The 25,298-nt window shown below is 32.5% G+C and overlaps 1 protein-coding gene across 2 annotated transcripts in view; it reads left to right on the top strand.

Annotated features, from left to right (window-relative positions):
- The window catches only part of MDGA2 (MAM domain containing glycosylphosphatidylinositol anchor 2), a 690,959-nt gene that overhangs the window by 531,880 nt on the left and 133,781 nt on the right, over window positions 1-25,298 (top strand). For both annotated transcript variants that reach the window (XM_006189475.3, XM_014563340.2), the window contains one exon: window positions 1,009-1,302. In XM_006189475.3, coding sequence (XP_006189537.2) covers window positions 1,009-1,302 — 294 coding nt within the window. The remainder of the gene's footprint in view (window positions 1-1,008; window positions 1,303-25,298) is intronic.

Here is a 25,298-nt window from a genome sequence, read left to right as displayed (position 1 = left end):
GACATTTATTACAAAGATAGAATTATTCATATATTTCTGTTTTTTTCTTATTCTGCCATCTAATTTAGCTCATGCTTTTTTGATAGATGTTCTATTACATAGATGCTTTTGAATTCAAACCCTAACATAAATATATTCCAGCATAGTAAAGTAAGTTCCCATAAAATCAACCTAATTTTCTCATAAATATCTTCAGTCAAATCAGAAATTAGCTTTACTTGAGAAAATTAAATTCTTACATTATTAAAATATAACTTTGAAAACTCACTTAAAATTATTTTTACAGAAATAGCAATATCATGAGAATTTATTTACAATGATCTCAAAATGTCTTAAAGTGAAATTACATAAAATTCCAGTGTCAAAAAATATTAGAAGTCCAAAAGAGAAGAATATAGTAGATTGTCAGAGTGTGGCATTGTAGTCAGTTGTTCCATTTCATTTGCTCTAGGGAGAGAACAAATCCTAAACCCTAGCAATTTGGCCACAGTTTCCAAAGTCAGAACTTCTGATTTTATATCAAAGGTTCTTTTTCCCTTTCCTACTACTTGCATTTACTCTACCTGCTAAGTCTATAATGTGTCTTATCCCTTTCTTATAGTATCCTTGAGTGAGAGATAACAGCATAGGAAGCAGAAGACCAAAAAGCTAAATCCTACTTCAACAAGTAGGATCACTCTTCTGTGAAATGCAGACGTTAAAGACCCAGTTAACAGCTGATAATAAGTCACTGAGTAGATCGTTCTTATGCCCATCATTCACGGTTCAATTTAATGCCTTATTTATTTTGCAAATGTTTGAAGACCTCATTTAAGAAAGTTCTATGAAAACAATTCATAATCACTTTGAGTTTATGTTCTATTTATTCTCAGGGTCTCTATAATTTTTGTCATCTGAATTGTCACACTTCTTCAACCAGCAGAAATTGTTTCCTTATGATTTTCTGTGTTTGAATATGTTTTACCAGTTTATACTAACCTTGAAAAATTTTCTTTTTCCCATTTCAAGTTCCACCCAATCTGACTGTTCCACAGGAAAAATCACCTTTGGTCACCAGAGAAGGAGACACAATAGAACTGCAGTGTCAAGTAACTGGAAAACCTAAACCCATCATCCTTTGGTCTAGAGCGGATAAAGAAGTTGCAATGCCTGATGGGTCAATGCAAATGGAGAGTTATGATGGAACACTGAGGATTGTGAATGTATCTAGGGAAATGTCAGGAATGTACAGATGTCAGACCAGCCAGTACAACGGATTTAATGTGAAACCAAGAGAAGCCTTGGTGCAGCTCATCGTGCAGTGTGAGTAAATTTTTTTTCTATGTATTTCTGTTGGGGGGACAAGGGAAGAAAATGAGGTGATTTGGGGAATTGGATTAGGAGACAGTATTTCTACATTACTGCTACCTAATTTAAACTATAATTTCCCTCAATCTGCATAGTACTTGAGCTAATACACACTGATAGAAAAGAATCAGTGTGTGTGTGTGTGTGATGATTATGATGGTGCTATGTTGTTGGTTCATGCCAAAGAATTGACAAGCCTAATGGTTAAAAACTGGCCATGTGCAGTGAAACAAAATGGAGACAGGAAGTAACTGGTAATTCAGATTATAAAACTCTTTTGCTTCAGTTTATGTTTCTACTTCAGCAATTATGTGCCCTTTGCCCAAATTACCCATCTATTTAAAGGCATCCTTTTGCTCAAATTGTAGAGACCTAATCATTGCAATGGTATGTTTGCTTATCTGAAGTGGTAAGAGTAGATTACGTTATTATCTAGTGATACTGAGATAACTCAGGCAGATATTAGGTGCTGGGTTTTTTTCTTTACTTTCTTAATATGAAATTGTTTAATTATGAAAATTGAATATGATAGATTTTTAACTATTTTCATTGAAATCACTGTTACAGTTCTAACAAAACAATGCAGACATCGGGAGCTTTGTATTTGCTTTTAGCATCAAAAATACCTAAATTCATGAAGTTAAGTTTAACAATATCACTAGTGTCGGGTGATTAGAGGATAATGCCCTGGTATTTTGGAGAGCAGGTGGAATAGATATTGTTGAAGAGAAGCAGCAAACTAAACACAATCTGTTCAAACTCCAGAGTGCTGCTGTAAATTTTGATGTATTATTTGTTAAATACATAGTGGCAAAGCCTTTAAGAAAATGAATGAAATGGATGAAACTATACACTTCAGTAAACAATGATGTTTCCTTTCTGTGGTTTTTCTGTTAAGTCAGAAATTGGAAAATGGAAATTAGTTCAAAAATGTCTATTTTTATATCAGACTTAAGGACGTTGGCAGATTGACTTATCTGACTTTAAATTTGAAAGAACAATTAGGTATGAGAGGATTATGTTTGGGACTGATAACAACAAATGCATTTATGTATGAGGAGTGTGAGTTGGTAGGAGGAGCAGGGTTCTGGGTGCTGCTTAAAAGTTCCCTGTCCCTTTAGAAACTCAGATTTCAGTAGGCTGTTTGCCCAATAAATATGCACACTTACATTTGTCAGATGTTTTGGCTGATAACCAGCTGATTAGTATTTTTTTTTTTCTTCGAAGAGTGCAGCTTTCTAGATGGCAAGTTCCATCCCACAGTTCAATATGCTTGTTCCTCAGTGGCCTTTTTACTCATGACAGTAAGCTCATGGGCAGGGTAGTCACATGAAAACAGGTTTCAAAAAGAAAAAAAAAATTACCTAAAGAACCTCTCCTCAGTTCTCCAAAAAATAAGAGATACCCTCAAGTAACCACAGAGGAAGTTGATACAATTTGGAGCACTTCATTCTTGGTAATCAGAGGACTGTTCGCCTCCTCTGGAGTTACGCATGAAGCGTCAGTGTGCCTACAGCTATTAGGGCGATTCGTTTTCACTCTGCTCACACCTCTCTAGGAAAGCTGTGATACAAAGAAAAATCTGTGGAACCCACTGGCTCTAGGGAATTTTGAATTAAAGTTTCAAGAACCAGGGTCTCTAATCTCCATAGAATATACTAACCTCCAGGATTCTGTTGATGAGCTAAACTCCCCCCCCCCTTTTTTTTTTTTTTTGCCTCTTAGTAAGTTTTATAGATAATATTAAGTTCAGCACAAGATTTTAAAATTCAATCTTATAATAGAGGATGAAGATAAATACTGGCACAGTTGTCTCTAGTGTCACAGGGATATAATTGACTGAATGGCACCAGCAGACATAGGCAAAGCCTAGCTCATTCAGTGTAGGTAAAAAGGTCTGCATCGCAAGATGACTTTGAAAAGCAGAGGGTGTAATCTAACAGCACTTCCTCTCAGAGGCACGTTTCCCTGGACTATCCAGGAAGGCGGCTGGATGCCAGCAGTCTTGCCAGTTTAGGTGAGGATGCCATCATGTCTTTCAAGAAACTCCTTTTCATGTATTCCCAGCTCTTCTGAAGAATCTGGTTATGTGTCTGAGCATTTGCCAGGTACAAATAACTGGTAACAACTCCAGAATATTTCTGAGTGTGTCAAACATTCATTTTCCAGGCATATAATCCTTGTTAGCAGATCCAGCTTGTGTCTACTTAAGGCTTATTTCTGTAAAACTAGTCATGCAGGAATCCTGGTAATATATTTTTTAATTTTTTAAATATACTTTTATTGAAATAAAGTCAGTTTACAATGTGTCAATTTCTGGTATACAGCACAATACTTCAGTCATATAGGAAAATGCATATATTTGTTTTCATATTCTTTTTCACCATAGGTCATTACAAGATGTTGAATATAGTTCTCTGTGCTATATAGTATAAACTTGTTGTTTATCTGTTTTACGTATGGTAGTTAGTATCTGCAAATCTCGAACTCCCAATTTATCCCTTCCTATCCCCTTCCCCATGCTGGTAACCATAAGTTTGTTTTCTACGTTTGTGAGTCTGTTTCTGTTTTGTAAATAAGTTCATTTATATTTTTTAAATGATAAACATTTTAACTTTTACAGCTATTTCTTAAAAGTATGAAAAGAATATGGTATTTGTGCTTAACTTGGATAACCGTGCCCATACAAATGGAATTCACATAGAATATAAAATACTGTTATTTCATACACACATGCACACACATATACACATATATACATATATGTGCATGTGTTTATATCTTCCTCAGCAATTAGTTACATCATTGCATCTAACAAGCTATGCTTTATATATTTTGTATTCCCAGAATAATATATTTTATATTATAGCTAGTCAGCAAATCTATTGAATATACATTATGATAACATATGGAATAAATACATATATATTGCATATGTCTTGGTTCTTATGTAACTAGTTCGTATTATTTAGGGTTCAGGACTACCTGAGGATTTATTGCATAACAGTCTGATAGCTGAAAATGTCCAAGTGTATGAAAGGAGGTGATGTCAATTATTCTAACTCTTACAAAACACCTTTTTCAGGACTTGAACTCTACACTTTATTAAGATCTCCTTTCTTAAAATGTTCATTACTTTGTCAAATTCTAGGAGAGTTCATTTTACACATACACACAATATGTATACACACATATGTATTTATATATAATTTTATCTGTATTGAAATATAAAAGAATATAAAATAAATGGTTTTAATAAGTAAGAAACAAACAAAAATGTGTCCCTAAGGTACATTTTTTCCTCATTTAGTTTTACTCACGTCCAATTAAACAATAATCAATCAAAATGATTAAAGCTTTAGAGCAAAGAAGTAGTTATATTAGGACTTTGATGAGCATAGGTTGTAAGGGCCTATTTTTCATATTACATAAAAATGGAACAGTCTCTTTAGTTTATGTTCTAAATCTCCAAGTGAGATTTATTCTTAGCCAGTGTGTTAACATTATAGACCAGTCATTTTATTAAAACGCTTGTATTTATTTACCATCTCCAATTAATTCACTTCTTACAATGTGTAGATAGTGATTTAGCAAGTGGCAGAAGTACAGAGCTATCTTATTAGGAGTAGCTTAGTTGCCATGATAAAGTGGTTTAAATTATGAAATTTTTGTGCACAGTGTTCATTTTTTGAAAGCTTAAGGTTTATTTTATAATATTTTTAACTTCTACAATTGCCAGTTACTACAAATAACATGGACCAGAATAAGAAGTTGCAAATATAAGATTTTGAAAAATAATGGTTCAGAATTCACCTTACTTAGAAAAAAAAGCTGGAGAAATTGCAAAGTAAATTTTAAAGCTTTTAATAACAGAACTTTAAATTTTCAGCCACTACTTAATTTCATTTTGTTCACATGTTTTTGAAACTGTATAACAATTCTTTTAACTTTCCTGCTTATATTTATTTGAAGCAGCATTAGAATGGAATCATGGAAGTAAAAAATGTTGTGTAGGTTAGTTGATTCATATCTTTTAAAAATTATAATATGTTTAGAGCTTCTTGAACGAAGCAAAAACAATTCCCTAAATAAAAATAGCAGTAATAAAAGTGACTTTTAAATTTATCCAGTTGAATACTGATTATTTGAATGTTGATTAATAAAAATGCCATTGGAAGAATATACTCAAATATGTATATTAAATGAAGAAACTGAGATATGTCTATTGCCCTCCTAAAAGAAATTACTGCTTTTTCTTATACTTATATTATGGAAGTATACATATTATACACTATTATCTTAATTTCATAAAGTATAACATTTTATTTTTCATAAAAACTATACTTTAAGTGATTTTATCTCAAAGCACTGGTAAAAACTTCTAGTGACATGATTATATTTTGAGGTACTTTCCTTGAAAATCAAGTGAAAAGCTATATACTGCATTGGATGTCACTTTTATTACTAAAGCTTTACTGTATGTATACATTTATTGCGCCTACAATTAAAGATATTTATGTATAAGATAGTAAACTCTAGAATTTTTATTTCAAGTCAATATGTCATATAAATATATTTCCCAATGGGTTTAATGAGGAATTATAATGGAGCTGCCTTGAAAACAGATTTGTTTAAACATTTTATTTTTATGTTATTCCCGATATTTGGAAGTTAAACATTTATTTTTATGTTACTCCTGAATATTTGAAAGCTGAATACCTGCAGTCTTTAGGATGAGTTTACTGTAGCTGAACTGCTCCTGTCATCCTGGGCTATCCCTTTGCTCCCTGTTTCTCACTCTTTCAGAGAAGACAGCAGAGTAGATAACAATCTAACGAAACTGTCAAAGACAATAGGAACTCTCCCATTCTAAAGAGCTTCTCAGTGTAGAGCACAGACAAGATGTCTTTATTGAGGAATGGAGCGCAGATTACCTAGAAAGAGGATCAGTTCAGCAAGTATCTGGATGATGTAAAGAAAATAAATGCAGATTTTTTTTTCCTCGTTCCATCTCTGCTGCTGTCTTAATGTAGATACAAGCATAGTTTAATATTTAGAAAAAAACTTATCTATCAAAAGTTTTATTCACTTTGCCGATATAAGACAGGACCCACAGTTTGCTAACATGACCTCCCACTCCCCACTTCTGGGGACACTCGAAAATTCTGAGAACATTTCTGATTGTCATGGCTGGAGAAGGGGGGATGCAACTGGCATCTAGTGCATGGAGGCCAGGGAAGCCACTAAATGTCCCAAGTGCGTAGAGCTCCCAACAATGAATTATTCTGCCAAAATGTAATTTTTTGTTGTGTGTTGGAGGAACTATTTTGTTAATTTTAGTGTGTTTGGAGGTATTCCTGGCTTCTTAACTTAAGATGCCAGGAGCACACTTCTCCCCGATATCATGGCAAAAAAAAAAAATCTCCAGATATTGCCAGATGTCTTCTGATGGGCAAAATTACTCCAGGTTAAGAACCACTGCCTAGATGATGGCTTATATATATAAGGAGACAAGATGTACATAATTTAGTGATGGGAACTCTGGCAGAATTCTCTGCCCCACAGGAACCAATGTCTCTTGTAAGAGTCCCTAGAGCTACAAGAGTCACTAACTACATACACTAAGCTCAAAACTGTGTCTTCCTATCAGATGTTAACATTCCTCTCAATGCAGAAACAATTTAACACGGAAACGATGCCTAAAATCATAGTTGACATTCTTCTCTTGTCATAGAGAGCAGAGCTAGGATTTTGAAAGAAGACCAGATTCTCATTCAGAAGGGATTTTTTAATTTTCATTCTTTCAAATGTATCTACTCTTTTCATCTGCCATGTTAAACTTCCTTAGTAATTGTTTTGCTCTAGTATTTTTCTCCATTTGGTTGTAGTAATTACAGTTCTGTATATTAAGCAAGTAGAGTTCCAGCCTATGTTATTTCTTTTTTTTTCCTTGATTTGCTTTTTGACTCATTTTCTGTGTACTGCTATGCTTATGTTCGTTCTTTGTCTGTCTTTTGGCTTTGCATCTGGGAAAGGAGTAGCTGTATTTCATGCTGTTCCATCGGATCATTTTGATCTGTCTTATATAGCAAATGAGTATTTCCTGAAGACTTAAAGATTCTAGTAGGCAAAGCAGAAGTTTTTCAAAAGGAAACTTTGAGACTTAAGTTGACCATGTATTGTGAATTTGAAAGAAGGTCTCCCTTGATTTCACACTTACTAGACTTATTTTAAATGTGGAAATTACTCTTTCTTCTTAATTATAAGCTATTTTCAAAGGGAAAGAAGTCAAATAATTTTCTTGAAAATTAGTGAATATGTTAATTGTATTCTTTAATATTGTTTCTCAATTAAGTAAATAAACTAGTTTTCTTGAGAAAGATGCTTATGTAACTTGAGTATCCTTTTTTAAATTTAAGAGGGATTTAAACATACAAGTTAATTAAGGGAAGAAAATGTTAAAAATTAAGCAGGAAATTGAAAAATATTTAAGAAAAATAAGACAGTTTCTTAGTATTTATATTATTGGCATTAAAATGTATGGATGAAATGGGAAAATTATTCTAACGTTTCTTCAGTTATTCTTAGTGTCTTTCTGTTTGTCAGTGTCAATATTTTGCCTGTTGATCCTAATGTTTGAAGTATATGTTCTTAAACATTAACTGATTTATGTACAACATAGGATGATAAATATAACACTTTATTGCTTGGTTAAAAACATAAGTAATCTGAGTATATGAAGCTCTTGCTTCAATTGCTGACTTGAAACCCAAAGGTACAAATGTATAAATCAGTCAGTCACAGGTATAGGTAAACAGATGCAGATTATGCAAATATTTTGAGAGATATAAATACATATGATGCATATCTGTATATCTCAATGTTGGCTCCATGCAGAAGGCATGTTTATTGAGTGAACACTCATTCTTGTTAGTGCATTCTTCTTTGTCTTCTGTGATAGGGTACAGGCTAATTCTGTTTTGTCTTCCAGCCGTGTCTTTATTGCTATTTATTCTTCCTTTCTCCAAATCAGGTTTTGGTCCTACTGTTCTCTTACTCTACACTTTCTTGCCTGGCAATATAATGACTTAAACTATCACGGCTATGCAGATCTTCCCCACAGTTGTATCTGACATATTCAGCCAGCTTCTGTGAAATTTCAACTTAATTTCCTGATGAATTCTAAAATCGAATGTGACTGAAATTAAATTTATAATTATCCCACTTAATAATTTTTCTTCTCTTGAGTTCCCTGTCCCACCTAAAAGGATCTCTCTCGTCTCTGTTACCAAGATTAGTCACCATTCTATCTTCCCCTTTTCCCAACATTCATTTGAAAATTCGAATATTGGATTCTGAAATTAGACACATGGTTTAAATTCCAGATTTGTTACTTTAACCATAATTTCTGTCAATATTTGTTTTTCATATCTGTCATCATAAAGATTTATTTTCATTATATCATAAATTTATCTGAGACTTAAATTAGATGATACCTGAAAAGTTTTTAGCCCAGTGTTTGACACCTAAATAGTACTTCCTAAATATTAGCTCTTATTTCTCAAAATTTTGTCTAAATTCATTTCTGCCTCTCCAGTCCCAGTGTCATTTTAAATGGAGGCCCTTTATCTCCTGCAAGAAATTCCTACATTTTTTCCCCACCTCTGATCTTCCCTTTACCCTCAGAACATTGCTATCAGGTGAATGTTCCTGAAAGCAGGAACACTTTTAGATAAAAGTGACAGGAAATTATTGTCTATATGTTATGAGCAAGAAAGTGTAGTGGGTTCCAGGTTCTTAAACATTGCCTTCTCAACCATCAGCTCAAATTTCTCTTTTGCTTTATATTAGTGGTTCATGGTTCTCATTATTTCCAAGTCTACCTGAAAAAAAAAAGAAAAGAAAAGAAAAGAAACTTACCCTTTCTTGTCTCTCTCCAGGGATTAACTCCAGTGAGACATGATTTGCTTGGCTTGGATAACCAAGCTGGATTCATGCAAAGGCATGAATGCAAGCACTGATTGTTCTCTCTGTTCAGTAACTCTATATGGCTACTCATTACCTGTAATTCAAAGCTCAGACTCCTAAACTGGAAAGCAAGATCCGTCACCTTTCTCTGACATCATATACCATATTCCAATCAAGGTGAACCGTTCATTATGCTGTGCATTTTTGAACTCTGTGCTTTTTGTACTTTCATTCCTTTTGTCATAAATATCCTTAAAGGCACCTCTGTGAACTCACTCTTTACGATCTTCAAAGCAACGGACAAATGCCATTTCTCTAAAGGTGTCCTCTGAAACCTCCAGCTATGTATAATCTTTTTAACTTCTAAATCTGCACATTTTTGCTGTTCTTAGTAATGTCAACTTTCTAATTCCTAAGAAATATAGAGAGAGATAAATATAAAATCTATCTATATAAATATATATTCATCTCTGTTCTCTCTACCTTTCTTTCTGTCTCTTTCTCTTTAGAGTATAAGTTCTTCCCTTCATGAGTCATAATTGCATCTTCTAAAATAGCCTAGATCAGTAAATGCATTAATTAATGAATATTTGAAGTACATACTCTTGGCTTTGATCATGTTTTTCAGCTTCAGTTTTATTAGTGAAAATATAAAACTACACACAGTTTTTACCATTATGAATATGGGTACACTCCAGAATAGGGGAGAAATAGAAGACTATAAATTGTAAGATGGATTGTAAAACTGACACTGGGTTCTAATTCTATCAGTGACATTTTTAATTGTGTGATTGTCTCAGTCTCTAGCACCAATTTCTTTATGCAAATGAAGAATTTAGTAAGATGATCTCTAAGTAATCTTGAAGTTTGATATTGTTAGCAACAAACCATTACATTTAATGCATATATCACAGAAAACACATACTCTAGTAACCATTTCAGGAATCTCCTAAAAATTACATACTTGAATTAAAAAGAAGATACATAGATGAAAACACATCATCGTGTAAGTACCCAGTATTATAATAACTCAAATGTCTCTCCTAAGTGAAATATGAGAGTAAAAAAATAAAAGGAATGATAACTTGAAGAGTAAAGGCACATATAATTATATGTGTTTGGCTGTTTTGCATATATTGTATCTGGAGAAAATAGAATGCATTTGAAATCTTACTGAAAAAGTATTTTTGGTACACATAATGACAAGATTTCAGTGCCTGATTAATTAAAACTTAAAAAGTTTATTAAAGATGTCCTCTTGTGAATTTTACATGGACCTTTCCCTTTTTTATTTATAATTAACTTTATTTTATAGTAATAATGATCACTAGGTACAATACTGGATCCATATACTAGTCCACACAAATGTGTGTTATTTTGCAATTACTTATTTTTGAAGACTATAGATCTATTGTCTTGTTCCTCCTTGAAAAAAAAATAACACCAGAATATCTGGTAAATCAATTTAAATTATTTTATTTTTGTGTGTATGTTTATTTTTATGGAGATATCCTTTGCAGCTTATCAGTAGAGAAGATAAATAATTTTACAAAGCAATGAAAAGATTAGTACTTCTCTCTCAAAAGCCATTTGATGTCAAGTACCTAATTTAGAAGTTAGATTACCTGTTTGCTTTAGCAAGTGTATTTTTTTGAGAAGTTCCTGAGTCTTTTTTAACTGAGCAATCTGTTAAAAAGAAGTTCTGCCTCCACTGTTTTAAATATATATGTTCATTTGGGCAAAAAAAAAATAATAATAATTTGTTCAGCATACACATTAGTATTTGTCTGGAGTTGAAAAATATTTTAATTGAAATGGCCATTTTGACCTTGGGTAACACCCAAATTAACATTTAATAAATCATGTGACAGTACTACAAGAGATGTGTTAAATTTCCTCCAACAGTCTTGGGAAAGCATGATTATTTTCTTAGGCAGTTTTGGAAGAGTCTTACCTTCAGAAAGTCTATCTCTTGCTCCCCTACGCTCCCATCTTTTTATTTCTCCTCTCCCTACACACACACATTTTTAGATGATTATAATTTGAGCCTATTGGTCCTTGTTTGAAGATGGGAAATATCTTGCCACTGTCTGTTTTAAATAATCAGACTGGATTTCTCCAGAATTCTACATGAGAATTTCTTGATTTTTCTTCCCTTTTTCACAGTCCTGAAATGATACCAGGCCATCCCATGTAATAGTGTATACATGGTCCCAATTTGTAGCTCGACCTTAATTCTTGGGTTTTGACATTGATGATGAAATAAACCAGTGTTTCCTAAGATCATATTTGACCTTACAACCCCCAACTCTAGGCTCTGATATTTTAATATTTTCATATTTTAATTAGTTCATCTACAGAATTACTTAACACTGATGCATTTATTCATGTTGGTTAGATTCCCTTAAGTGAAAAAAAATAGATTTGATGAACTGCATATGCATTCTCTTTGTTGAGCCTTGATCTCAAAATATCAGTGCCTTGAATTTTCAGCTTTAATGTTGAGTGGGGGCCTAGAAAATTCTGGTCAACCTGTCCAGAAAATTCAAATAAAGTTTCTGTATCCACCAAATATATTCAAACTGATAGGATTAGAAATGCATGCTGTCTCCCTTTTAGCAATAGTAATGCTACATAAATTCAGTGTAGATAATATGCCAGTTTTTGAAAATATTTCATCTCTTTTGCCAAGTAAATAATTTGACTTCATTTTCCACGTAAAATATTGATTGTTCCAAATCTCTTTATGCATTGTTAAAACAAACAAACAAAAAGAACAAGGTAACAATAACAATGAACCAACTTGAAAAATAAAACTAAATTACAGAAGAATATTTACTTGCAGTGTATCTTCTATGCCTCACCATGATTGTTTTGTATACTTCCTTATTTCCTCTATTTTGTTCAAAATACTGATTATTCTTCTTACATTATGAATTCAGAAAATTGGCATTGTTTTGACTCTTGGTTTAGTTATGCTTAATTTACTGCTAAATGCTTCATTCTTTTCCAAGATGATGAAACAATTTCTCTTTTTTCTTGTTTTCATTTCAATCCATATTCATATGGGAAATCTTTAACTATTTCAGTCTGATATTTACTGATAACCTATCCATTTTTGTGCTAGACTAGGGGAAATTCAAATAAGAAAAGTAGTCTGTTTGCCAGGTAAAATAGTAGTATAATGTGGAATCAGACAAAAACTTAAGTTATATAACAAGTACCATGCAACTACGGAAGAGTGTGGTGGTAACTTATTATGCTTTGTCCTGACAGCCAGGTGTTCGGTGTATATTTTTGCATTTGAATTCACCAATATTGATAGATATAGATATGAATGTGTAAAAAGATTTATTTCAATCCTCTCACTTCATTTTGATTCTCTCAACATGAACTTTATATATAGTGACTTGAGCCCCACTATTAATTATGGGATGTTCCCTAGCCTTCCTCCCTAGTATTTTTGAGAATTTCTGGGGTTCTTCATTCTGTGCATCTCTCACTCTGAATTCCTTCTGTGTTCTCAGTGTCCCCTTCACCATCATCCCTCTCTTAGCAAATTATAATTTTCCCCTCATGTAATTTAATATATTGGAGATAATCTCTCTTAGTAATTTCCTTAAATCAGCATTAGTCTAAGGTTGAGAAACAGAACAGATTACTGAAGTTTTCCAGAAACTGGGGGCCAAGATAGAATGAATTATCAGAGCTCTCAGATAGCCATCAGTGGCATTCTGCTCTGTAAGCAGTTGCTCTCTGGTTGGTCTTTCCTTAATTCCCTCTAGGTGACATCTTTACTTCCCATCCCTGAACCATCAATGGGAGGGACAGCTCATAAATATGCTTATGTATAGGAATTTGGTTCTTTTCATGCTGATGTTCTCCCATTTAGGCTATTCTAGTTAGACTAGTAAAGATGTGTCTTTAAAAAAAGAAAAGGAGGCCAATCACGCCAGAAGGAAAATAAAAAGACATTTCCACAGGATATAGTCATTTGGGGCTTTAAAGCAGTACATTTTTTACTTTGCTTCTCTGTGTAGTGTGTGAGTATGTATTTCTGTGTGTACAGTATGTTTGTCTTCATGCATTTGTGTATGTGTGTGGATCTGTGTCTGCAGGAGCACATATCACAGATAGAGCAGGCAGAGCACACTGAGAAAAGAACAGACTAATAATAAATACCACAGGTATGGAATTGAAAATTCAACATAGTGACAAGAAAGGATAACACTATGTGGGTCCTATTTCATGCAATGTGTTTTAAAGGTCGTTCTAAGCAATATTGCAATCTAAAGAAACACAAGATGGTAGTGTTAATCTATTTAGGTGCAATCTTTCCCTTAAAATTTGAGAGCATATATTTCTCACTTATCAGAACAGGAAAGCAGGACTTGTCTTTCTACTAAATGAAAACGAAAGAAAAAATTTGTAGTAGTTGTATTTTTCAGCTTTATGTGGAATTTTAAAACCATTTTCTTAAGAAACCATGTGAATATTTTCTTGTCTTTTCTTTTGTCAAGATTCACTATTGCATATCCTCTGATTCCATTTTAAACTTTTTTCCTTTCACACTTTTTTCCTGTAAATGTTGAAGATTTCATGCATGTGTATAAGTGTTAGAACTCTGATTTTAGGGTTTGGTTAAATCCTAAAACTGTCACATTTCTTTCTCTCATCTCTTCAGTTCTCTCTTTTTGTGCTTGTATATCTTTCGTAGCTGGACATAATACAGAATTAGAGTATATTTTAATTCTTAAATATTTCCCTGCTTGATTTAAAATATCAATTGGTGGAATATTTTATATTTATTACTCAAAAACAATACAAAATTAAAAACTAGATTTGAATTTCATTTCTTTTATTTATGAGTCTAGATTAATTCTTTTTGACTCTTCGGGTAGAGGCTTTTAATGGAACTAGGTTTTCCTAACTGGATCTAAAATAAATCCTGTCTCTATGGGCAGCAAGGGAGCATGAAGTCAGAAAAATGGTTTCCTTTGATAAGCTTGAAAAGTCAATTTCAAGGATAAAGTACCTTGATAAAAGTGAATCAGACTAGATAAACACAAATGGAACCAGGAGAAATAGGGACATAAATAGATATGTGATATCTCCTACTTTTCCTAAATAAGGAGGGCGGTAACACATAAAATACAGATATTTTGCAACATGGAAACATTAAAAAAAAAAAAAGAAAACAGAAAAAGAAAAAAAGGATAGAATGTGGAAGAAAATAATAAAAACTACCAAGAAAGAGAAATGTGAAGATATTTTAAGCAAGTATTTTAGAGGCATTTGCCTGTGAGTTATGTAAAATTTACATAATTTCCTATTAATTTTGAACATATCCTACGTGTATTAGCAAATATATCAGAAGTTTAGATCATACTTTAATACTTACAAAATAATTAATTATGATAAAACTTTATTTAAAAAGTACTCAAGTTAGCTATGTTCACTATGAATTTGTTTGGTAAGACATTTTTTTCCAGGTCCAAAAGCCCAGTCCAAGTTGCATCATTGCAGATTCCAGATTAGTAGAGTAATAATGAAGGTTTCAGACTATTTTTCTATTCCCAGTGGAAATTTTAAAAAATACTGAGGATAGTCACTGAAATACATGTACTCATACTTTCTCCAGTGTATTTCTTTTCTAATTTCATATAAAATTGTAAATCTGTGTTCACTATACAAAGTGAAATGTATAGGATAAATTTTGAATGATAGAGAAATTATGTATCCTAGTGTGCTAGGTAAACCTTGAAAACATAACAGATACAAGGATGTTATAGAATGATGGAAACTACAGTATTTGAGAAAATAATATTTTAGGTATGATTAACAATACAATTTGGATTGTACAAATAACTAATTGCAATTAATCCAAAGATTAAATTGTCATCATTAAAACTAGTAAATGTTATTATCTATGTTTGGGTTGACTTTTTCTAGTTTTCCTGAACAAAAATCAGAGTTATACAAATGTTGATATTCCTTGCTCTTCTTCAGAGCTCATAATGTAGATTGTTATAATTGTTGTACAGTTTTAGAACTTACAATCTTATCCCCGACCTGGGCAGGGAAGAGGAGCTGGAGATGTAGTTTAATCACCAGTGGTCAATGATTTATTTGATTTAGTTAACCATGATTATGTAATTAAGCCTCCATAAAACCCTGAAAGGATGGGGTTCAGAGAACTTCCAGTTAGTGAACCATGGAGATGCTGGGAGAGTGGACCACTCGGAGAGGGCATGGAAGCTCCATTCCCTTTCCCCATATCTTGCCCTATGAAGCTCTTCTGTCTGATAGCACTGTTCCAGGAACAGGCCCTTTATATAAATTATTTTAAACAGTTAAGGGAGAGGTAACAAGAAAAACTTCCTGAGTCTTCTGTTTCTTAAAAATAATCAGCCTCTATTAATCCTTATGTCAAAAAGACATATTTTGTGGTGGTGAATTTTGCTCCCCTACAAATGCTAGGTACATTCTTAAGGCAGATTGCTGATACATGTAATGTTCATTTCAAAACAGCAAGCTTAAGTAATACAATATTGACTTGGTTAACAAGAGGAAGTTAGACATTCTAAGCACTGAGTGAATTAAGTGAAGACAATTCTATGCAATTCTTTATATTAAATAATTAGAATCACTGGCTACTAATTCCTACCAATTATTCAAAGTGCCAGAGGGGGCAAAACTGGGTTATGAAGATGTCAATAAAAATTAACCTTTTGATCTAAGAAAGAAATGGAAAACTTTATTTGGGCCAAATTTGATTAGAAATCAAGGCACCGTTTTGTAAGTTTTTTGAGACAGAGGGCTGTGCATGAAATGATGTTGTATTGGCAGTTTACATAGTCCAGATCTAAGCATCATTCTGGTGGGTCTGGTGGCCCCTTTACAAGATCAAGAAGGAATGTTGTTACCTTCTAAGGAGTTGTCTTGTTGATGCTAGGAGAATGTTGCTCCTTATGGTTGAGCAGGTATTCCTGCCACGGGAGAGTTTAGGTCGATGCATAATGCAGACAGACAATGCACAGTTGGGGAGAGAGGAGGTGAAAGGGCAAAGAAGAATTTTTTATGTTTAAATGTTTTTGTTTTACTATAAAATATGAACTTTGTTGTACAAAGATGTAGTTATGAATTGAGGTAATTAGTTCTATAATATGTAGATTTAAAGAAAATTTGATTTGTTTATTGAAAATTGTTAGAAAGGTCAATTCTACCTTTACTTTAACCAGGTAGGTGCCTCAGTAGTCAACCTCAGAGTTGTGTATACACACAGCTTTAATGTGCTCTCAAAAGCTTCTTTGATTATCTCTAGGCTATTTCTTCAGAGAAGTTTGAAAAGCATATATTGAGCATCTGCATGTCAGCAATTGGGCTGAGTACTGAGGATACAAAGGTTATTAAGGTCTAACTCCTATTAAGAATTTCTAGTTTCGCCTAGCAGTCAGAAATAACCATGCGTCATTTCCACATGAGGGAAGAGATTCTACTGGGACTTGATAGTCAAAGGAGAATGTCAATAAAGAGAGATTTGGTCTTGTCTGGACTGAATAAGAGGCGGAATCAGAAATCTTTTATGAGATGATGTCTAAGCTGAGATGTGAAGGATGGCCAGGCCTTAGTTGGTTACGAAAGGTGTGCAGGGCAGAGAAACCAGCATGAGCAAAGGTTTTGGAAGGCCAGAAATCTCGTGTTTTTTATGGGTGAGAAGAGGAGGTCCCTATTGCTGGAGTGAAAACTGAAGACACAGAGGGGCACAGCTGTGTGTGGCTAGAGAGATACGGGGGGTTGGGGGGATGGTATGCTCCCTCTTGTAGCTAGCTAGAGTTCACTGTCTCTTACTATCGCTGAGAGACTGAGTTCAAAATTCTTGTCTTACCTAATTGGATTCAGTAAATATATCCAACAGGGGAAATTAAATGCACTGTCTTACCAGGAAAAGATGGAATCATAATTCAATGTACGAATAGTACTCATTCATTGTATCACATTGATCATAGCAAAATAATTCTGAAGTCCTAGTCACCATCAGTCTGATTTTTTTTTTTTTAATTTTGTGTTTCTGATAGAACATAAAGTGTTTGCTATGTGCTTGGTTAGAGAAAAGTGGATGTTGATTAGGCTTTAAGAACTGGGAAGCAGAGGTCCAGAGGGGCCAGTTAACATGTGAAGATTCCATGATAACCAAAGGAGGTAGAAAAGGGTCAGGTAATCTGATCCATAAAGGACGTGTGTAAAGAGTGGTCAAGTTGAAGGCAACTGTATTTATGGTTTTTTCTCATGATAGTGACCTTAATCTCATGATGGTGGCCCAGGGAATATCTGGTTTCAAAGACTTACTTCTACATGCCAGATTTAGAGGAAAGTTATCACCGTTTAGCTGCTTGCATGAGCCAACTCCAAGAATAATAACAGTTAGACTCTAGCTAATTCCTCCAACACTACCATTTGGAATCTTTTGATCTACCTTCAGCTTTGAATCTTTTGGTCTACCTTTATCTTTATGTTTTTGCTTTTTTCATAATCTTTCTTTTCTTCATTTTTATCTAGAGGACCTCTGAATTGTTTTTGTTCCGCTAATGCATGTGTCTAAAATATACATCCTGCCTTCATAAAGTATGTACAGGATGATGTTTCTGTACATTTATACATTATGGAATATTTAAAGGCATGATTATACAGTGATTGTTTAACATTTGCAATTTTATGATAAGTAAACTTGAAATTTGAATTGTAGATACAAATAAAGATCCCAAATAAAACAAACACATTTGGAAAATGGACGTCTTCCAAAACAATTGTCATCATGGTACAATTTACCCTGTGCTTATTTTGTTTCCTTAAATCATATTGGAAATGAATGTAATTGAATATGTTTAGTATTTGATTCACCCAAACTTAATATAATTTCCATCAGAGAAAACAACCCACAGCATTAAAATGAGCATCATTTAAACAATAGACAAGACAATCTGGTACATATTTATAACGATAAAAGTTCTACCCAAACAACATGATAATTTGGGAGCAAGAGGAAAGACCTAGAAGTCACTGAAGAGTATCAGTGACTTTAACCTGTATTATATTTCCCTATTTGTCTTCTTTCATTTACTAGTCTTAGAGATTTGACTCACAGGTACAGAGAACAAACCAGTGGTTACTAGCGGGAAGATAGAGAAGGGGAGGGGCAAAATAGAGGTAGGTGACTATGAAGTACAAACTATTATGTATAAAGGTAATAAGCTACAATGATATACTGTACAACACAGGGAATATAGCCAATATTTTATAAGACTTTAAATGGAGTATAATCTATAAAAATTTTGAATCACTAACTTATATAGCTGAAATTAATATAATATTGTAAATCAGCTAAACCTTAATTTAAGTATTAGATCATATTATACACAAGTTTTTTTGGAAAACTTAAGAGTACAGGAATTATTTTCAAGTCATTTTACAATGCCATCATTACTCTGATACAAAAAGCAGACTATAACAATACAAGAAAATAAAAACTACAGATTGATACCCTCGTGAATATGAACATGAAAATTCTAAACAAAATTTTAAGTAAGTGAATCCAGCAATATATAAGGATGACATTACATTATGATGATTCAGATTTATCCTGAAAAAGCAAAGTTGGTATAACACTGAAAAATCAATCAATATAATATTCACCATCTTAACAGACTAAAGAAAAACCATATGCTTCTTTCAATAAATGCAGAGAAAGCATTTGTTGAAATCTAATAACTTTTCCTTAAAAAAAAAACTAGAAAATTAGCAATAGAAGGGAACTTCCTAAGCCTGATAAAACAAAACAAGCAAACAAAAAATAAAGTTAGCATCACACTTAATGGGGGAAAAAAAACAATGATTTCTCTCTTAAGACAGAAAAGAGACAAGGATGTCTTTTCTTACTAGGTTTATTCATCATCACACTAGAGATTCTAACTAGTATAACAGGGAAGGAAAAAAAGTAAATTGTCTCTGCATTGGAAAGAGAGAAATCTGACTGACTTTATTCACAGATGATGTGATTGTCTAAAGAATTTAGTGGAATCTACAAATAAAATAAGTGAGTTTAGTAAAGTTACAGGATAAAATGTCAATATGCAAAATTAATTGTAATTCTATATATGATCAACAAATACACAGAAGGTGAAATTAGAAAAGAATCCACTTACAATAACATTTTAAAATGTGATGCTATCATATGAAATAGAGGAAAATTTGAAAAAGATAAGAAAGAACAGCAAAGTGAAAACTAAAATACTGATGAGAGAAATTAAAGATCTAAATAAATGGAACAATAAATGGTGTTCATGAATTATGAAACTCAATGTTCTTTTCAGTTGCCACCAATTTGATCTGTAGATTCAAACAAGTTCATTTGAGATAACAGATTTTTTTTAGTAAACATCAATAGCTGATTCTGAAATTTATATGGAAATACAGAGGAACTAGAATAGCCAGAACAACTTTGAGAAGAAAGAACAAAGTTGGATCACTATCACTACCTGATCTTAAGGCTTATTATAAAGACAGTGTGGTGCCATGTAAAAATAGACTAATAGATCAGTGAAGCAGAATATAGATAAATGCACATGTATATGGGACATCTCATTATTGGCAAATGTATAAAGGATTTTGTGGAGAAATTCTGTGGAGAAAAGGTAGTCTTTTCAAAAAAATGTACAACAATGACTAGATTCCCAAAGCCAAAAGATGATCTACAATCTACCCTTTGTTTGCTCCATAAGCAAAAATTAAGACCAAATGCATAATAAATTTGCATTTTCCTTATGAGTAATAATGACTATCTTTTCATATGATTATTTACCATCCTTATGTCTTTTTTCGTGAAATGTTTATTCAAATCTTATGAGGTTTTTATTGTGTTTTTTCTCATTATTTTAAAAATTCTTTACATATTCTAGATACACATCTTTTATCAAATATATGATTTTAAAATATTTTGTCCTAGTCTGTGACTTGTCATTCTTTTGTGTCTTTCAACAGAATTTTTAAAATTTTGATAATGTTTAATTTATTATTTCTTTCTTTTCTGAATTGTGTTTCGGGTGTTGTATTTAAGAAATTTTTCCTAATCCGTGGTCACGAATATTATTCTCCTGTGTTTTCTTCTACAGGCTCTATAGTTCTATGATTTATTAGATGTAGCAACCAAAACGAATTGCATAAAAACGGATAAATTGCATTTTATAGTAAACAAAATAAACTTCTGTTCCTTGAAAGACACTGATAAAACAATGAAAAGACAAGCCACAGACTGAAAAAATATTTGCAATTACAGGATATATGAAGAATTCTCAGCTCAGTAATGAGAAAACAACAATAAATATGGGCAAAATTTAAATGGACACGTCACCAAAGAAAATATATGGATGCAAATAATTGCATGAATGTTTAGTCAACATTATTACTCACCAGGGAAATGCAAATTAAAACCACAATGAGATACCATATTTGTTATTAATGGCTAATATTCACATGACTAACCATACCAAGTGCTGGCAGATGTGAATAGGTGACGGAACTCACACACTGTGCTGTTGCTAATGTAAAAGGGTACAACAACCGTGGATTACAGTTTGGTAGATTTTTTAAAGCATTAAAAATCCACCTATCATTATGATCCAGTCATTCCACTCTTAAATGTTTACCAGTGAGAAATGAAGTCTTTAAGTCTATTCAAAGATACACAGATTCACTTCATTTTCAGTTATAATAGCCAAAAACCAGAAACAAGTCAAATGTCTACAAACTGCTGAACAGAGAAACACTATAGTAATGAACTATAGACTCACAAAATGTGTATGAACCTCAGAATAATTATTCTTAGTGAATGAAACCAGACAAGAAAAGAATGATTAATGCTTGATTTCAGTTACGCTGAATTCTGGAAAATATAAACTATAGTGAGAAAGCAGATCACCTGGGGATTAGATGAGGAAGGAGGATTGGGAGGAAGGAATCAACAAGCAGCATGGAGAAATGTGTGTGATGGACATGTTCTCTACCTTGGTTCTGGTGATGGTTTCACAGGTTTGTCAAACTGTATGTCAATACATATCAAATTATACACTTTAAAAATGTGCAGCATATTTTTTGTCAGTTAAACCTCAATAAAGCTGATACGTTAACACAGGTAATACATATGTTCATCTCAAAAAAGATGTTATTAAATATGCTACATCGGATATATTAAATTAACGTTTGAGTAAGTTAAAAATTTTAATGTAAAAATAAAAGTTATTGAATTGCTTAGTTTCTAGGGATTATTTCTTCACCACAACAGATTTTTTTTTTCTCTTAAAGTGTCTCTCTATTCAAAAAAAAAAAAAAAGTGAATTAGTTACTGCAATTAATTATGAGAAAAATTAAAAGTCAGAAACATGTATTTTTAACAATATGTAAAACCTTCTAAATCTTTCTTCAGTCTCCTTTCATAAACCTTTATGTAAGCTTTAAGATTATTTTTACTTTATGAAAGGTTATATACTTTACATTCTGATTTATAATCATTATTTTTATGTATTCATATCACATGATTTCTGTGCCCACCACCAGTCCTTTTCACTTAGCTTCTCCATTCCCAGTGTCTTCATTTTTGATCTGTCCCTCAGCTGACTGGATTTTCTCATCAATTGCCACCACCTCATAATATGGAGATAACAGGTATTATTTATCTTGATTTTAAATATAAATAATTGGGAACATTTTATTCTTGCTTTTAAAGTTTAGTGACATTTTAACTGGATATATTTCTCTGCATATAGGTGTTACTCCACTGATTGTTACTGTAAAAATGCCTGGGATACATTTATCAGCATTGTTGCCACCAACACTTCTCCCAGGAAATTTATTCAATCTTTCTGGTTTACTAAATAACTATATCTTTATCCTAGATGTTCAGTAACCTAACCAAGATATGTACCAGCAATTGTGCATCCTACAAAAATTTTTTTCTTGGAATATAGTGGGTTCTTTATTTTAAGAAAAAAATTCTTTTAGTTTGGGTAATCTTCAGTTTCATTTGTTCAGATTACTACTTCAGGAATGCTTTATTTTCATATTGGATAGTGTTTAACCTCCCTATTTATTAGTTTATTAGTTCCTTTCTAATAAGTAGTCCTTTGTAAAGTCTCTTTCTTTTCCTATACACATGTAACTGAGTTATGTTAGTCTTTCCACTATGTTAGTAACTCAACTTTCAGCCACATGTATCCTGTTCTGTCTTGTTTCTGATTTATCTACTTTTCATTGGTTGTTTGGACCTCATTTTGTTTATATAGGTTCAATTTCTCTTTTAATTGTGTTTGGTTGTTGAACTGCTCATCTTTAATCACTGTTTTACAGAATTCAATTTCTTAGTAAGCTCTCTTAGGTCGTATAAATTTTTCTTCTCTTCTGAGATTATGCTTCCTTACTCAGCTGAGTTTCTTGTCCATGTTTACACATCACCATGTTACACATCATTATTATTTTCATATTTAAATTTTTGCTCATATTTTGTACTCCTAATGTGGTTGCATAACTGGCTTGAACTTTTTTCCATCTTGTTCTGCATTTGGCAGCTCAGAATAGGCAGTTGATTCTGATATAGAGTGACTGGCTTTCAGACTATCTATACACTGTCTCTGACCCTAGGCTAATGTTTGAAATCTCAGTATTTAATGTTCTGTCCACACCATGAGCAGCTGGGCTGATAAGTGGTATTTTGTTCTCACTTAAACTACTTTGAAAAACTATTTTCTTTAGATATCACATTGAAATAATGTGTAGTGTGTTTTGTTTAGAATCAAAGTATGTTTAGTTTAATAATAAAAGGATTACTTAGGATTTAAATATTGTTATTTTCTTCCATCTGTTGATACTTGAAGGAAGATTATCCGTGAAAAGTCAAATGCCCAAAGTGCAGCTTCCTCTGGCTATTAAAAAACAAAACAAAACAAAACATGGAATTAGGAATCTAAGATGTTCAGTTCACTTCCCGGATCTGCTGCTGTCTACTGCATGATGTCAGGCAATTTGATGACTTTACGTCGTATCTTTGAACATATGGAACACAGAGGCATAGATGATCTTGAAGGCTTTCATTTTACTTCTGATTCTAAAACTATAATCATTCTATACTAGTTCTTCATGAATTTAGGAATTAGAACAACTACTTTTCATTTAGAAGCTTATATATTTTTGAAAGCTATACTATAATAGCCAATGCCTCACAGTTCACAAATTAATTTGCAAAGATCCTGCATACATTTTTCTTATTATATATTCACAACTGCCTGCAACCTAGGCAAAGACAGTATCATTATCCTTAATAGCAGTTATGTACTTTGAAATGTCAAGCTTTCTACCCTTCAGGTTCCTTGTATACTAAATAGATTTCAGAATCTCTTACTCAGTTTTGTGAGAATTACATATGCTTGACATGCAGTAAGTATCAAATAAATAGCAGCCATTAATATTAGTATAGATTTTTAGCTGTAATAATTTTGCCATTCTTATACATACAATTGTAGTTATTTTAAGTAGTAAAACTAAAAGTTGTAAAGAATAAATGACATGTAAAATTTGTGCAGGTAACAAGGGCAATGCTAGCTAGAATTCTAACCCAGGTGTTTCACTTTAAACTTCACCATGATTAAATCCCATTTACTATATCTGATAAGCATGCATCATTCTTATGAAGCCCAACTACCTAGAAATGTGTGCAGGTAAGTAGAGTAGATGATCTACCATGTCCTAGCTTGTTAGATATTTGTGCTCTTCATAAATTTAAATTAAATTTAAATATTTGTCAGGATATTTCAGAAGTGGGAGAGAAAGAGTGCCATTTTTGTGGTTTCCAAGCTAGCAGAAAAGGAGAGATATGGCTTCCCTTGCTTCCTTCACATCCTTCTCCCTTCTTCAATAGCCAACAATATAAATATTTAAATAATGGTGGATTTATTGTTATTCAGTAATTTTCATAAGTTTACCTCATTGTAAATGCATCTATGATAGATTACAAAGTAGAATAGCAAAAAAAAAAATTTTTTTAGACTTGAATTATACTGAGAAACATGTTTTTTGAGATGTTGCACCAGCTTTAGGATCAAGTAATTTTACACGTGTTTGGACTATTAATGACACATCTGTAATTTTGTAAAACTTTTCTAAACACTTGAACTTAATGTTTTTTTTTCAATCAAGCCACCTGTTATGTAACTGTCTTTAAGTACTGATGTTCCACTAATGTTTATGATTTCAATTATCAAAAATTTCTTATACTGACAGCAATATTGGCCATTACCTTTGTTAGCACTGTAGTGCAAAACAGGTGGATGGAGACTGCACTACAGCTATTTTTTTTTTTTTTTTTACTTGCTGAGGTAATAATAGAATTTAGAATTTTGGCCCTCTGATTCTGCAGTTTATACTTAAATCATATTTCAAGTTGCCGTTTTTTAAATTTGACCAAAAAACTCAAGAGTTTTATTTAAGCTGTTGAATGGAAAGAGTAATGATAATTAACTTATGCTTGAGATAGTATTTTTCCCCCCACTACACTCCATTCTGCATTTCTTTTCCACTTTTAAATTTTATTTATTTATTATTTTACTGACAGGTAATTTAATAAACAGTTTCCTACTGGGAGGGTCAGGTTCCTGAAATCTCCCATGCTAGGACAATCTGTAGTTGAACAAACTTAAAAATGCATGGGAAAAACAGGAAAAGGGAGATCAAGATTATGAATGGAGGCATTAAACCCTTTGTCTATTTTAGAAGCCTTGAAATAATATAAAGTCAACCCACTACTTAAAATCATATAAATGATGTTATAGATATATTTAATTAGTAGTCATGGAGAGTATGTAATTAGTGCCTATTTATTATTCACAATGTATAAGATAAATTTCAAACTCTTTTTTCTGGGGAATTTGAAAAACTACTTT

This window comes from Camelus ferus, chromosome 6 (assembly GCF_009834535.1).
Source record: "Camelus ferus isolate YT-003-E chromosome 6, BCGSAC_Cfer_1.0, whole genome shotgun sequence".
NCBI lineage: Eukaryota > Metazoa > Chordata > Mammalia > Artiodactyla > Camelidae > Camelus > Camelus ferus.
Note: the sequence above shows the minus strand (reverse complement) of the source record. Positions and strands in the feature narration are given on the sequence as shown.